At 37.8% G+C, this 13,789-nt stretch overlaps 1 protein-coding gene across 6 annotated transcripts in view; it reads left to right on the forward strand.

Annotated features, from left to right (window-relative positions):
- Positions 1–572: 572 nt before the first annotated feature.
- LOC133845967 (SCY1-like protein 2) overlaps positions 573–13,789 on the forward strand; it is a 32,104-nt gene continuing 18,887 nt past the window's right edge. For all 6 annotated transcript variants that reach the window (XM_062280659.1, XM_062280660.1, XM_062280655.1 and 3 more), the window contains exons 1-11: positions 573–1,623; positions 1,788–1,913; positions 2,909–3,007; positions 5,744–5,959; positions 6,056–6,176; positions 6,264–6,359; positions 6,435–6,580; positions 7,048–7,178; positions 10,785–10,899; positions 11,254–11,399; positions 13,213–13,366. In XM_062280659.1, the coding sequence (XP_062136643.1) occupies positions 1,441–1,623; positions 1,788–1,913; positions 2,909–3,007; positions 5,744–5,959; positions 6,056–6,176; positions 6,264–6,359; positions 6,435–6,580; positions 7,048–7,178; positions 10,785–10,899; positions 11,254–11,399; positions 13,213–13,366 (1,533 nt within the window). In that variant the 5' untranslated portion in view covers positions 573–1,440. The remainder of the gene's footprint in view (positions 1,624–1,787; positions 1,914–2,908; positions 3,008–5,743; positions 5,960–6,055; positions 6,177–6,263; positions 6,360–6,434; positions 6,581–7,047; positions 7,179–10,784; positions 10,900–11,253; positions 11,400–13,212; positions 13,367–13,789) is intronic.

A 13,789-nucleotide genomic window follows, 5' to 3' on the forward strand; every position in this document is an offset into this window, starting at 1 on the left:
AACATGCTCAAAATACAAACAATATTTTAGTTTAGCATTTATAAAAAATTCAAAAAATGCTAAGAATATTTTTTAGAAAGCCTTAAAAATGCTTAAAATATTCAAAATATTTCTTAAGCATGCGTTTTTGAGGACTCTCTTAATGAGTTTTGTCTACCAAATAAAAATTCAATATCTGCATGTCAATTGGAATAGTTTATTCAAATTGAACAGCAAGCAGTCTTCAATTGGCATAGAAATATATTGAATAAATCGATTTTGGTGAGTAACAAATTGAGAGCAGTTCTAATAAACCCCAACAGCAATTGGGGATGCCACAGGGTGTGTGTGTGTGTGTGTGTGTGTGTGAAGTGGGTGTTGAGTGTTGACTGGCAGCAATAGCAGCAAAAGCAACGTTGCTGTGGGGATGCGGCTCAACGGTGCGTATGAGAGATGTGAAGTGACCGCAATTAAAACGAAATTTGTTTTCTCTCTTGCAGCTCCAACAACAACAGTAGCAGCAGCAGCAGCGAGTGAGAGTGTTAAATATATAACAAGAACAACAATAACTGGTGTCTGAGATAGCACTAGAAACGGCAGCGGAAGCGGAAGCAACACGGAAAGCGGAAGCAACGGATTGAGCGTCAGACAAGACACACAACGGCAACAACGGCGGCCAGAATTTTTTCACGTTTGGATAGCGTCGAGGAGGTGCAACGCAGTCGCAGTGGCAGCGCTGTTGGCATAACGCAAGGCACACCTGGTGGCAGTGGTGCAGTGGCAGTGGCAGCGGCAACGGTGGCAGCGGGTTCTCCAGCCAGAGCTGGTGGCCAACAGCAACAGTTGGCTTCAGTTACATCATCTGCAGCGGCAGCAGGCGGAGTGGCAGTGTACGGTGCTGTGGGTGTTGGCGTCGGCGTTGGCGTTGGACTCGGCGGTGGTGGGGGCAATGTTGCTGGCGGAGCACGTAATCGCAGCGCCAGCACAATACTCGAGCTAAGTCACAACACACTCCATCACACTCGCAAATTCTCTAGCGGCAGCGGTGTCGGCGGTGTCGGCGGTGTTGGAATTGCCAACATTCAAGCACTTGGCGTTGGTGATGTGAATGGCTATGGTGACAACGCAGCAGCTGCGAAATGCGATACGTATAACGGAGGAGTTGGAGTTGGAGTCGGAGTTGGAGTGGGCAGAGCGGGAGGAAGCTTAGCGCAGGATAGAAACACTGGATCGATTAATGCACCAGCCACAGCAGCAGCAGCAGCGACAGCAACGAGTGCGAATAGCTTGGGAATAACATTGCGCGAACGTTTGTCCATCAGTGGCGCATCTGGCGAAGCAGGAGGAGGAGGAGCAACTACAGGTGCTGGTGGCTCAGCACCAACGATAGGAAGTGGAAGCGTGCCGCATTGCAAGCGCCAGGGCAGCTTCTCGAATGTATTCTCAAAGCTAATCGATGGTATGCCCGCTGGCACAATGTTCGCCAAGTTCAAAAGCGCCAATGTGGCGGCGTCCACGTCCATGCAGAATGTCGCCGAGGGCAATCCCATTACGCAGTACTTTGAGATTGGCAAACCGGTCGCCTGTGCCGGGCCAGAGCTCGTCTGGCGCATACACGATGGCTATCGCAAGAGTGACAACAAGGTGAGCAAAACAGCAACAGCCACAACTGTAATCGAGTGTGATGATGGAGACGCCAGAGATGCCAGAGATGTTGAAACTAACAAACTGTGTTGCCCCCAAGTGAAATGCATATTTCCAGCCACTCACTATGACTACTTTTTTGTTGTCCTGCTCTTCTCCCTTAGGAATGCTCCGTGTTTATATTCGAGAAGAAAGTGGCTGAGAAACTGCACAAGCCGCGTCGCAAGGAGACCATTACGGAGCTGCTAAAGAGCTCGGTGAAGACATTGGAACGCTTTCGTCATCCACGGGTGAGTGAGCTCAGTTGAATGCCAAAAAGACAACTTCAGAGATAACATTCTAATGTCAGTTCATTTTTCTTTTATTGTGGCACTTTTTCTGCTATTCTTTTTTATTCTCCACTTAAAATTTTGTTACTTGTTATTTATTGTCTCGCTAATCTCATTGCATACTCGTAGCTATAAACATTTTAAAAGCTGATACACATGCGTAATTAAATTTATAGGCTAAACAATTAACTAGTCACTTCACTAATAAATTTTAGTAACTGCTCTATAAAAATCCATACTTTTTTATTATCTCATTAAATTTGTATTAAATGCTTTATGCTCTGTTCCACTTTTCAATAGTAATTTCATAAGTTTTTTTTTTAACCATTTAAAATACTAAATATCCTCAAAATTCTTTTAATTTTGTATTTATCGCTTTAAGAGTTGTTAATTTATCTTTTCTCTCTTTTTTTTAATAATTCGTATATTCAAGAAATATTAATTTTGGTGTGGAAAGAATTTCAGAATCTTCCTTCCATATTCCTTATTTTACATATTGATTATATTTTGCAATATTCGAGAAATGTTGCTTATTGAGCAGAATTTTCCTAGAATCTTCCTTAATTTTTATATATGCGTACTCCAAATACAACTTTCCCATTTTGGACTTGTTTCTTTGAGTAATTTTTTGTGATTCACTAATTCTTAAATCGTTCTTTAATTCAATAAACAATTTTTGATTTTATATTTCATTTATTTATTTTATTAAACATTTGTTTGTAAGAAAAATACTCTTTTTAATCTTTACTATACATTTTTATTTTATTTTAATTTCATTCAAGTACTTAATGCGCTCCTTAATATAGTAATATTTAATGTAAAGAAAGAAGCTGTAACTTGAATTCTTCGCTTGACTCCTTTTAAAATGATTTCTTAAAGCGCACTTTTGAAATACTAAAAGATTAGTTTTCTATAGTTATATATTTGATCCACTTTACCATTGAATGTCCTTGCAGATACTACAAATCTATCACACGGTCGAGGAGAGCGCGGAAACTTTGGCTTTTGCCGCCGAGCCCATTTTCGCCAGTCTTTCAAATGTGCTGGCTTTTCATGTGAGTTTCATTCTCTATTTTTTTTTCAGCCTTGTTCCCAACGGTTTCTTACGCTTCGATTCAGTTGGGTTCGTCCTTTTGGTGCTTTTGGTTCACTATAGTTTGCCATTTGCTTTGCTTCTGCTTCTGTTGGGGACATGGCCAAAGGGCACATGCAATTTTCGTTGCCGCCTGCTGCTCCATTGTGAGTTTTGTGTTGTCGTTGTGCAGCGGGAAGCGAGAGAGAAAGAGAGAGGAAGTTAGACCATATGCCTTTATCTGGCACAGTCAATTGTTGTGCTATTGTTGTTGTTGCTGTTACGATTCGTGTTGTTGTTGTTGTTGTGTTGCCTGTTGCCTGTTGCTGCTGTGCTTTTTGCGTCCTGTTAAAGTTTCGCATAACACGGCAGCCAGTCAACTGCATAGTTTGGCTTTTGGTTCAAGTGGCACAGCGACGCAAATGTGAGGGTATGCATAACACACACGCACACCCCCAACACACACACACACACACCTCTACACTCGCACACACACTCTAACGCACAACTAAATCGAATTACAGTGCGTGCTGGCAAAAGTTTGCGCTGTGGAGATTGAGTCAATAAAGTGCTTCGGTTTACTTGCACAGCTCAGAAATTGATACACACACTCCGACACACACACACATACACACATTCAAAATGTCTATGGTGTAACTGTAGTTTCTTTTATTCCCTTTGTTTTTGGCTCGCCTGTCAGGCAATATTTTAGTTTATTGAGCTGCACACAACAGCAACAAAAGGCAACATCAACAGCCACAACAACAACAATAATGCGAGCAACAACAAGAACAACAATGAAAATAAAGGCAGCATAAAAAGGAAAACTAACGCAGCTCCCAACAAAAAGTCCAATCGAGCTAAATTACATTGAAAATTGCATAGGTAAAATCGAAATTGTTTTACAAAACAAACAACAAAATTGAGAGCAGGAAGAAAAAGATAACTGCAGAAAGTGGGTCAACCGAAAGCTTAGATACTCTATCTAATTACAAGGAAATTGCCATAACAACAAAGCTGCAATTAAACTGACCTAAACATCCTTGACATTACATCAGCTTAAGGCCCGAAAAAGCATCTGAGATTCTATCTCTCATCTAACACCTCATTTTGGCGCATTGTTAGCCAAGTTTATGGCAACAAACAAACATGACATTCTTATTTAACACACGCTGGGTGTACTCTGTTATTGTGTGTGTGTGTGTGCCTGGGAAAGCGAAGAGCAAAATGCCAGAAAAATTGAAAAAGCAATTGCCATAAAATGCAAACAGTGCGACTTTTTATACCCGCTACGCGGCATTTGTTAAGGGGTATGAACAAATATCTAGGCCATGGCTGTCTGTCTGTCTGCCCGTGACTTTAAATAACTATATTTTGGAGACTAAGTAAGCTTGAAGATGGAAATTTAGTGACAATGCTAGTGTAAGTTGGAAATTCATATAAAGTTATTTTTATAAATCGAAAATTGCAAGGGAAGAATCTATGGGATAACTGTTATATGATCCGGTAAATAATTTACAGAACAAAATTAAGTCTCGAATCTACAAATTATTAAGGGGTATGCACAAACATCTATGCCGTGGCTGTCTGTCTGTCCATGAGTTTAAATAACTATATTTTAGAGACTATGTAAGCAAATTTAGTGAAAATGCTTGTATAAGTTTGAAATTGGTTTAAAGTTGTGTTTAAGCATTGAACTACTTCCCTTTCTTAAACTTAAAATTAAAGAATAAAGAATTATACACACGTTTGATTTGGAAAAATCAAAGCTTGGGGCAAGAAATGTTGAATTTCATTCAATGTTTATTCGAAAAATAGTTTAGATGTCAAATTTGTACTCCAATTTTGTATTATCCTTTAAAAAAATTCATTTTTTAACCAATAAACAAACGATTCACACAAAAGTAATTTAGAGGGAATAATTAAATTTGTTATCTACAAATTTTGTATTCACTTTATTTATTCGGTAACTAATTTGGAGAACAAATTTAAAGCTCGAATCTAAAAATTGTCTACTACCAAAAAAACCATAAAATAAATAATAATTTAGAGGACACAAAATTTAAGTCTTTGGGCTAGAAATGTTGTGATCTACTTTCTTATAATTAGCAGGGCAACAAATTAAAAACTAGGGGCATATTTTGTTTATCCCAAAAATATTTTAGCGTAAAAACTTGAAAAATGGGTCTAGAGATTTGTACTAAATTGGTTATTAAACAGTGAATACATAAATACAACATTAAAAAAAGAAAATTCGTATTCAGATCCTTTAATATTTTTCAAGCAGTCAACCTTAAACAAGTATAAGATTTATATTTACATATGCGTTTTTTTAATGAGACAACTTAAACGATTTATTTTTAAATATGAGTTTCTTTAATTAAGACAACTTAAACGATTTATGTTTAAATATAAGTTTCTTAATTCAGACTACTTAAACGATGCATCTTAGTAAATTAAATAAAAGTACAAATTTGATAAAGAAAGTTTACCGTACAAAGCGTTTTTTGTAGGGGAAAATATTGTGGTCATTCTGGACGATTTAAGTTTCTCTAAAAAAAAATCCATAACAGGTATTTCTCAGACGAACACCGTCATATTTACCTTTGACTTGCTTTTTTATATGTTTCGGAAGAGGGAAGAGGGGGAAGGAAGATGGGACGTGTCTAAGAATAGCAAGTGCTTATGTGCCGCATTGTGTTTGTGTTTGTGTTCGCAGGAGTCGAAAACGTATGAGAATGCCAATGTGGCAGCCGCAGCGGGCGGCGTCGGTGGCGGCAGCGGTGGCAGCGGCGGAGGTGCGGGTGTCGGTGCTGGAGGGGGCGGAGGGACGCCACAGGGGCAGGCGGCACAGGCGGGAGGACAGCCACAACGACCGGCCCATGCAAAGGAATACAACTTCTTGGATATGGAGCTAAAATATGGATTCTTGCAGGTAAAATAAACAACTTGAAAGCGTGCCCAGAAGAAAAGTGAGTGAGAGAGAAGTGGGGATTTTATTGTGTGTGTTCGGATTGTTTCCATTTTGCAGCTAACGGAGGCATTGTCCTATTTGCACTATTCCGGTCACGTAATTCATCGAAATGTGTGTCCATCCTCTATACTAATAACCAAGCGAGGCATTTGGAAACTCGCCGGCATGGAATATGTGGGTAAGTCTGTGAAGGAGAAATTGAAACGAATTGTTGTGAGAGACTTTTCGATTTGTATTCATATGCTCTATGCTTTATGCTTTGCAGAAAGAATGAATGAGACTGATTTGAATAGCTCAATTCCGTGTCCACCATGGAGCAACAGGGTATCAAAAATGGCGCAGCCCAATCTCGATTTTATGGGTAAGCAAAACAAATAGCAACAAAATACAATTGCAACAACTCACACACAATATTCTTCCCCCATTGAAATCACAGCACCCGAAACACAGACGAGCTCCAAGTGCAGCCTGCTGAGCGATATGTTCTCATTGGGCATGGTCATCTGTGCGGTGTACAACAATGGACGACCTCTCATCCAAGCGGGAAATTCCACCTCCAACTATGCCAAGCAACTGGAAACGGTAAGAGCTGGTTATTCTCTTGCTCTCTCTTCTGGTCTGGCTAAATTAATTTGCTACTGCTGCTGCTGCTGTGTTTACCCGCGGGCAGATAGCTGAAGAGACCAAGTGGCAAGTGGCGTGTAGCAAGTGGCAAGTGGCAATTGGTTGGGTAAAAGTTTTGTGCCGGCTTGTTTGCCAGCTGTAATTAGATTCGCTGCTTTGTCAAATGCAAATGTAATCAAAAGTCCACTTCAAAACTCTAATTATTCAGTCCAGGTGCTGAAGCTGAAGCTCAAGTCCGTTGAGTTTCAATCTTCAATCGCTTCAGCTTTGGGCGCAACGTCATTAAAACTTTTTCCCCCGAAAATGTTCTTCAAGCACTTGCTGGCTCAAGTGCTGTGGCCAATTTCTTGTACAATCATTCATAGCTATCTCGCTTTTATCCTCCACTTACCTTCTTTTTTGCTTCTTTCCCTCCTCCTCTATAGCTGGATGACCATGTGCACAAGTTGATGCCGAGGCTGCCCATCGCACTGCAGGAGGCGACATCGCGCATGGCCAGCCGAGATGCAACAGCACGACCCACCGCACAGTTGCTGCAGTTGATTAAGTACTTTATGTGAGTAGCAACAACAAATCTATGACCCATGACCTCTGCTGTAAATTAATTAACTTTCAACTAAAACCCAAAGCAAGCAAAAAGAAACAGCCAAACGGCAACAGCAACGGCAAAAGTTTTTTGTTTGAGTTTCAAATGAAATTGACACCTGTTAAAAACATACACACCCACACACACACGCACACCTCTAAACACACACCAACTCACACATACACACATTTAAGCACATACACTCATTCATTCATGGAGCGCACAAGACACGCAATCTCTAAGCCAATTTGTACATGTAGCTAAAATTCAATTGAAGCATTCACTTTTCCACGCCAAGGACAAAACACACACACACACATACGTTTGGTCCCGCACACACACACACACGCACACCTTAATTACGTCTGTTTGGTAAATGAAAACGGTAATCAGGCTTGAAAGACACAATGCCAGGCTCTTGAGCTGATTGTGAGTAGTGGAAAGCGACCCCAGCGACTTTGCTGCCTTGCTTCCTTCCTTCTCTTTTCCTTTCCTTTCCTTTTCACTTCAACCTCAGTTGGCATAGAAGGGACATAGAGAAAGGGACTGAGCAAGGGGATTTATGACGACAGCACAGCTGCTAGGTAAACTGACAGACTGCGACTGCTACTACGACTGCGACCGAGATGAAAAAGCGAAGAAAAACAGCTTACAGACTGCTAGGCACAGTGTGCTGCACACTGATGCTACAGCATGCGAAAAACTCAATTAAAAGTGTCCAAACAAGCAAGGAAACTACAGTTGAGTATGATCGACTGTGAAATACCAGCTATTCAGTTTCAAACAAGCAGAACCATGCTGTATTCTACTTAAAATATATCACACTAATCAAATAAACACTTAAAAATACCGAAAATATACCTCAGCCTCTTTTCGGTATGTCGATACACTTATCACATTCAAAACAAAGCGTTATTATTCTAAAAACATAGAGCAATTATAAAATAAAATACTAAAAAATACCAAAAATATACTGAAACATATAACTGGTATGTCGATGACTTATTACATTCACATCAAAGCAAAATATTCTACTTTAATAAAATAAAATACTAAAAATACCAACAATACCAACAATATACCGACGCCTATGTTTGGTATGTTGATTTTCTTATTGCATTCAAAATAAAGCTGTATTATTTTTAAAATATACCAAAATAATATACTAAAAAATACTATAATATGCCAACTGCTATATTTGTTATATCGATACGCCATTACATTCAAGACAGTGCTGTTTTAATATTAGAATATACAAATAAATATACTAAAGAAAAGCAAAAATATATCGAATGTTAAAGTTTGTATATTTATACACTTTTACATTTTAAATACCCCATAAAGTACAAACAAAATATGTCAGATCGCCAACCAAAACAATATACGGAAAAAATATACTGCAATCTAATTTTGGTATAATGATAGACACCGTAGAAAATATATCAGATTATCAGCTAATGCAGCAAAGACCCGGTAGCAGCATTTTTTGCCATATAAAATAATTTCTGCCCAAAAAAATTTAATTAAAAAATAACAAAAATGCTATTTGAAAAAATATTAAAAATGAAGGTTGCTTTATATTAATTAATTTGCATAATGCATGCCAAATATATGAGCAACTAATTAGGTTTGCAGCTTGCAACCAGTGTGCCTTCAGCTGTTCAGCAGTTTAGACACAAACTCCAAGGTTGTGTTTGGTGCCTGCCGGTTGCTTAGCAAAAAGACGCTGACAGCAGCACGACGCCTCCAGGATACGCCCAGGCAGTCAGGCAGCCAGGCAGAGGCAGTCAGGTAGTCATTTAGTCAGTTAGTCAGGCTGGCAGCACTTTGAAGTTCATTTAAATGTTATCAACATTTTCAGCGTTCAACGTTTTTAGCTGCGTATGCAAATAGCTCAAGTACGATTGTTGAGCTCTTCAGCCTGTTGCTCGGGTTCGGGTGTTTTGTGCGCTACTTATGCTGATTATGCTGTTGCTGCCCACGGCTAATCGTCTGGGCGGATAGCGATAGCAGATAACAGATAGCAGTTGCCAACTGCAATCAGTGCGCCACTTTGGTGTGCAACGTGGCGCATACGCAATGTGATTTAATGGCCACACTTATTGTTTAACCAAGCGCAACTCTTTTTTTTCTCCTTTTATATTACATTTCAATGCCACCGTCGATGCACATAATTTAACTGGTTTTCCACTTTTGCTTTCGCTTTTATGGCAATCTTTCAATTTACCCGCAATGCCAACGCTTCACTTCAGAATTCAGTTGAGTTCAGTTCAAACGAATTGTGTTGTGGCTTCAGGGGTTGGTTTGTTGCCGGTTTGGGCTGTCGGTTTGGGCTGTCCGAAATAAATGAAATAAATGTGCACCACTGAAAAGTAAACACTTTTTGGCAATTAAATTTCAACCAATTACATTTGCATAACAATAAAAACACATTTGCAAACAAACTTTTCACACTTGGCAACGCTCAAAAGTTTTACTTTGCTGTCTGGCGACTGAAAATTTGCATGCATAATCCTAGCTTAATTATTTTTAATTCATAACTATATAAATACATTTTTGTTTGGTATGCGCGACTCGACGCGATTATAAAGCGCAATTGTTTTAGGATTATTTTGCAGTTATATACATATTTTGCGGATAAATTACGTTAATTAAAGCAGACTTAGCGGAGTATTCAATTTGATATAAAGTTTAACGTATTTACAAAATTTAAAAAGTGAAAAATATGTTAGCTTAATTATAGAAAATAAATTCTAATTGAAAATCAAATTGCGAAATTAGTTTGGTGATTTAATTTAATTGTTTAAAACTACTCCGACTTTAGAAATAAATAATTCACCTGAATTTATTTACATTAAAATGTTGTATTTAAATTTAAGGAATATTTCAATATTTTGATTTTAATTTTCTTAACATAATTTCATTCTAAAATTTTATCGGAAAAAATATTTTAAATTTCATTTAGAATGGAGTTTCATGGTATACATTTTTTTTTATTTTTATTTAGTATTATTCGTAATTTAAAATTAGTTTATTTTCTATAAAAGTATAGCCAAAGCCGAGCCACATCCTTCAAGCTAATTTTCATTAAAATATGGTATTAAATAAATTGAAATTAATATTAATAAATATTTGAATAATATTGCACGATATTAAACCATCACTTAGTAAACATTTATTATATCACACGCATCTAAATAAATTCATAAATATTATTTGAAATAAATATATATTTTATTTACTCTCTTAATGCTTCTCCCGTCGAGAGCATTTATTGATTTGCAAATTATTTTCAGTTCACTAAATGCAAACAAAGCATTTGGTAGACAAAAAAAACAAAACAAACAAATGCAAAAAAGTTTTAAATGCTGCATAAAATGGTTTTATGTTATTTGTTTTAAATAGTCGCGAGTTTTTTTTTTTTATTGATTTTCGAATCATTTTCGGGAGAATAAACAGCCAATAAAAGATAAATAAATCAACTGCGTAATAAAACAAATATTTAGCTAAATTTAAAGTGCCGTAAATATTTTTTATTTACTTTTAACCCTTTTTTTATCCGTTTGTAATTACCAGTGATCCGGCTATAAATGCATTGAAATTCCTGGACGTGGTCAACATGAAGGACACGCAGCAGAAATCGCAGTTCTACAAGACAACCTTGATTGAGGCCATGCCGCTGATACCGCGTGTAAGTAGCGAACTCTAGCGATAAGTCGAAGCGAAGTAAAGAAGAACAAAAAAAGAAATAATCATCGCCACCGGAAACGGATGAAGCCCGTCGTCGGCCATTTTGGGTGATTTTGGCAGTTGTCAAGGCATTCATCATTTACGGCACACAGTTTGCTTTATGGCCCAAACAATTTGTAAATTACGAGCGCTGTTTTATGACTGTTGCAGCAGCCTTTTGTCTTCAGCCGTCAGGCGACAGGATGTAACGACTTTGCTTTGCTCGAGGATTGAAAGAGGCGTTGAAGCATTACAAGTTCTAAACTATTGTTGTGTGTGTGTTTTTCTGCTCTTCTCTTTTCTTTGCTTTCTGTAGAAACTTTGGTGGCAAAACCTCTGGCCCATGCTCAAATCGGAGATCAACAATGGCGAAGTACTCGCCGCTGTGCTACAGCCCGTCATGCTCTTCGTCCAGGAGGCGACGCACTCCGAATACGATGCCCTCATGTCGGCCACAATGAAGTGAGTGAAGCGCGCTCATTATGCGCCCATTTATACAGCGATAGAGAGTGAACTACTTGAGTGAAGAACGCTATCTAGCAGCGCCTGACCTTTTGTTATTGTTGTGGCTGTGGCTAGAGCAAAGTGTGGTTACAGTTTACGGTCGGGTTACGGATTGTGGGGCTACGGGGTTACGGGGTTACGGGGTTGCAGCCAGCCACAAAGCAAACAATGGTCAGCTGGCTGGCTGGGCTGACTTCAACTTTTCTGTTCAACAATTGAAAAACTTTTGTGACACTTTTTATTTAATTTTCATGGCGTTTTATTGTACACATGCAGAGACAGAGACACAGAGACAGAGACAGAGAGAAAGCGACTGAGGCGACAGCTCATATTGTAATTTATAGACCACAAGTTAAAGTGAAAGTTGGCGGCGAACGCAAAGTTTTGTGAGTAGTCTAGAGTATCGGGTTGGCAACTATGCACCTCGCTACCTTGCTGCCAGGCAGAGGCATACATAAATTAGTGAACCACAGGCAAATACACTCACACACTCTCACACACACACACACGAAGGACACAAGGACTTCAGCTGGTGTTTGGTTGATGCTTGCGAGTGTCGCTCATAAAATATGCAAAGCGTCGACTGCAAAAACTCAATTATTTAAAACTAGTTGAAGCCCTTTTTGGCAACTTAAATAGAGAGCGATGCTAGCGAAAATGTTTAAAATGAGCACTCGAAACTTTTATTTCCAGCTGTTGACAACTTTTAACATTTAGGCAAGAATTACGGGAGAAGTAATAAAGCAATTATTTAGAATCTAATTTGACAATAGTGTATAAATATATTAAATTAAAATGCAATGTTTGTTTAAGATTTATGGCAGGAGTAATAGAATAAATATTTAAAACAAATTTAATTTGCAAATAGGACAAGAAATTATATTCATTTCTTTACAATAAAGTATAATATTCAACATTTAATTCCAATTCGTGTCAGCTGCAATAAAGCAATTTATTTTTTTGAGTACCTTTATTGCTTTTGCTGAAATTAAGAATAATGACTGCAATAATAATGATATTATATAAAATTAATCTAGATTGCCCATAGTCTACAAATATAAATTAGTTTTGCCTCATTTAATATCTGCAAAAAAAAACAATTTGGCAGCAACAATAAATTTCAAAGGAATCTACAACTTATTTGCGTTGCCTAAATATTATATGTCATATTAATTATTTAAAAAGAAATCTATCTTTTAGCTAAGATATCTGTCAGTAGTACTAAAGCAATTATTTTCTAATAGTCCTCAAATAAGTATAATATATATTTTTTTTTTAAATAAGTGCCTTACATAGGAATAAAATTCGAAATTTAATTGGGAATTACGACAGCTTCAATACATTATTTATTTAAAATAAATAAATCTATTCAAAGATATTTATTGAATTAAATATCTGTCAAAAATAAACTGCAATAAAATGTTGAACCGCCCTCTTTTTAGCTAAAGTTTTGGGCTTGAAAAAAAAATGGAAACTTTTCGGACTGTTGTAAGACGCTTATTGACACTGCCATAAAAGTTGCAAATAACAACTTTTCACAAACACACAGAGAGACGCAGAGAAATAATCACATAAAACTCAGATTGAGACCTGTGCAGCAACAATAATGACAAACGCAATTCTTTTTCTGCTTCTGTTTGTGTTTGTGTTGGGTCATCTATTATATTAAGATTAAATTAAAGCGACGGCAAAGTTTTGCTATTTCCCATTGTTAGCACAATAAATTTACTTTCGTGTTCTGTTTGTTTGTCTCTCTCGAATATATATATAGAATCGTCTACAATACACCAAAATCCATACAGGCAAGCGTTACGATACTCGAGAACTTGCATTTGATAATTGAGAAAACCAAACCTGAAGATGTCACCACAGACATAATGCCGATGCTCTTCTTCTCCTTCGATGGATCCACAATTCAAGTGCAGGTAAGTTTAGAAGGCAAGTTTTTGCCTGACGTTGGCATTGATATGCAAATTAGTTAAGAGAGAAAGAGAGAGAGAGTGGAAAGCAAAGAAAGTGGCTATGGGAAACGGGTTGACAAGTCAAATGAGTTGAGTTGGCATTCGCCTTGCGCCTTGTGTAATTACAGCAGCAATTTCTTAATTAACTGCGGCACAAAGATGCCTCTTAAGTAGCTTCGGTTGCCACTTCAAATTTATTACCAACCAACGAAGCACTCAAATTGTATTTGTAATTGTACCCACCATGGAGAACCTAGTCCTTAATCAGGAAACAGTTTTTCCCCCCACATCGACTTTTTCGGCAGTCTAAAATTCATTTTGCCAGCAAATGCTTTTGTGCTGAGGGTGACTAGACACTCATTTGATGGATTTTTAGGTGGCTATATC

Source organism: Drosophila sulfurigaster, chromosome 3, assembly GCF_023558435.1.
Source record: "Drosophila sulfurigaster albostrigata strain 15112-1811.04 chromosome 3, ASM2355843v2, whole genome shotgun sequence".
Taxonomy (NCBI): domain Eukaryota; kingdom Metazoa; phylum Arthropoda; class Insecta; order Diptera; family Drosophilidae; genus Drosophila; species Drosophila sulfurigaster.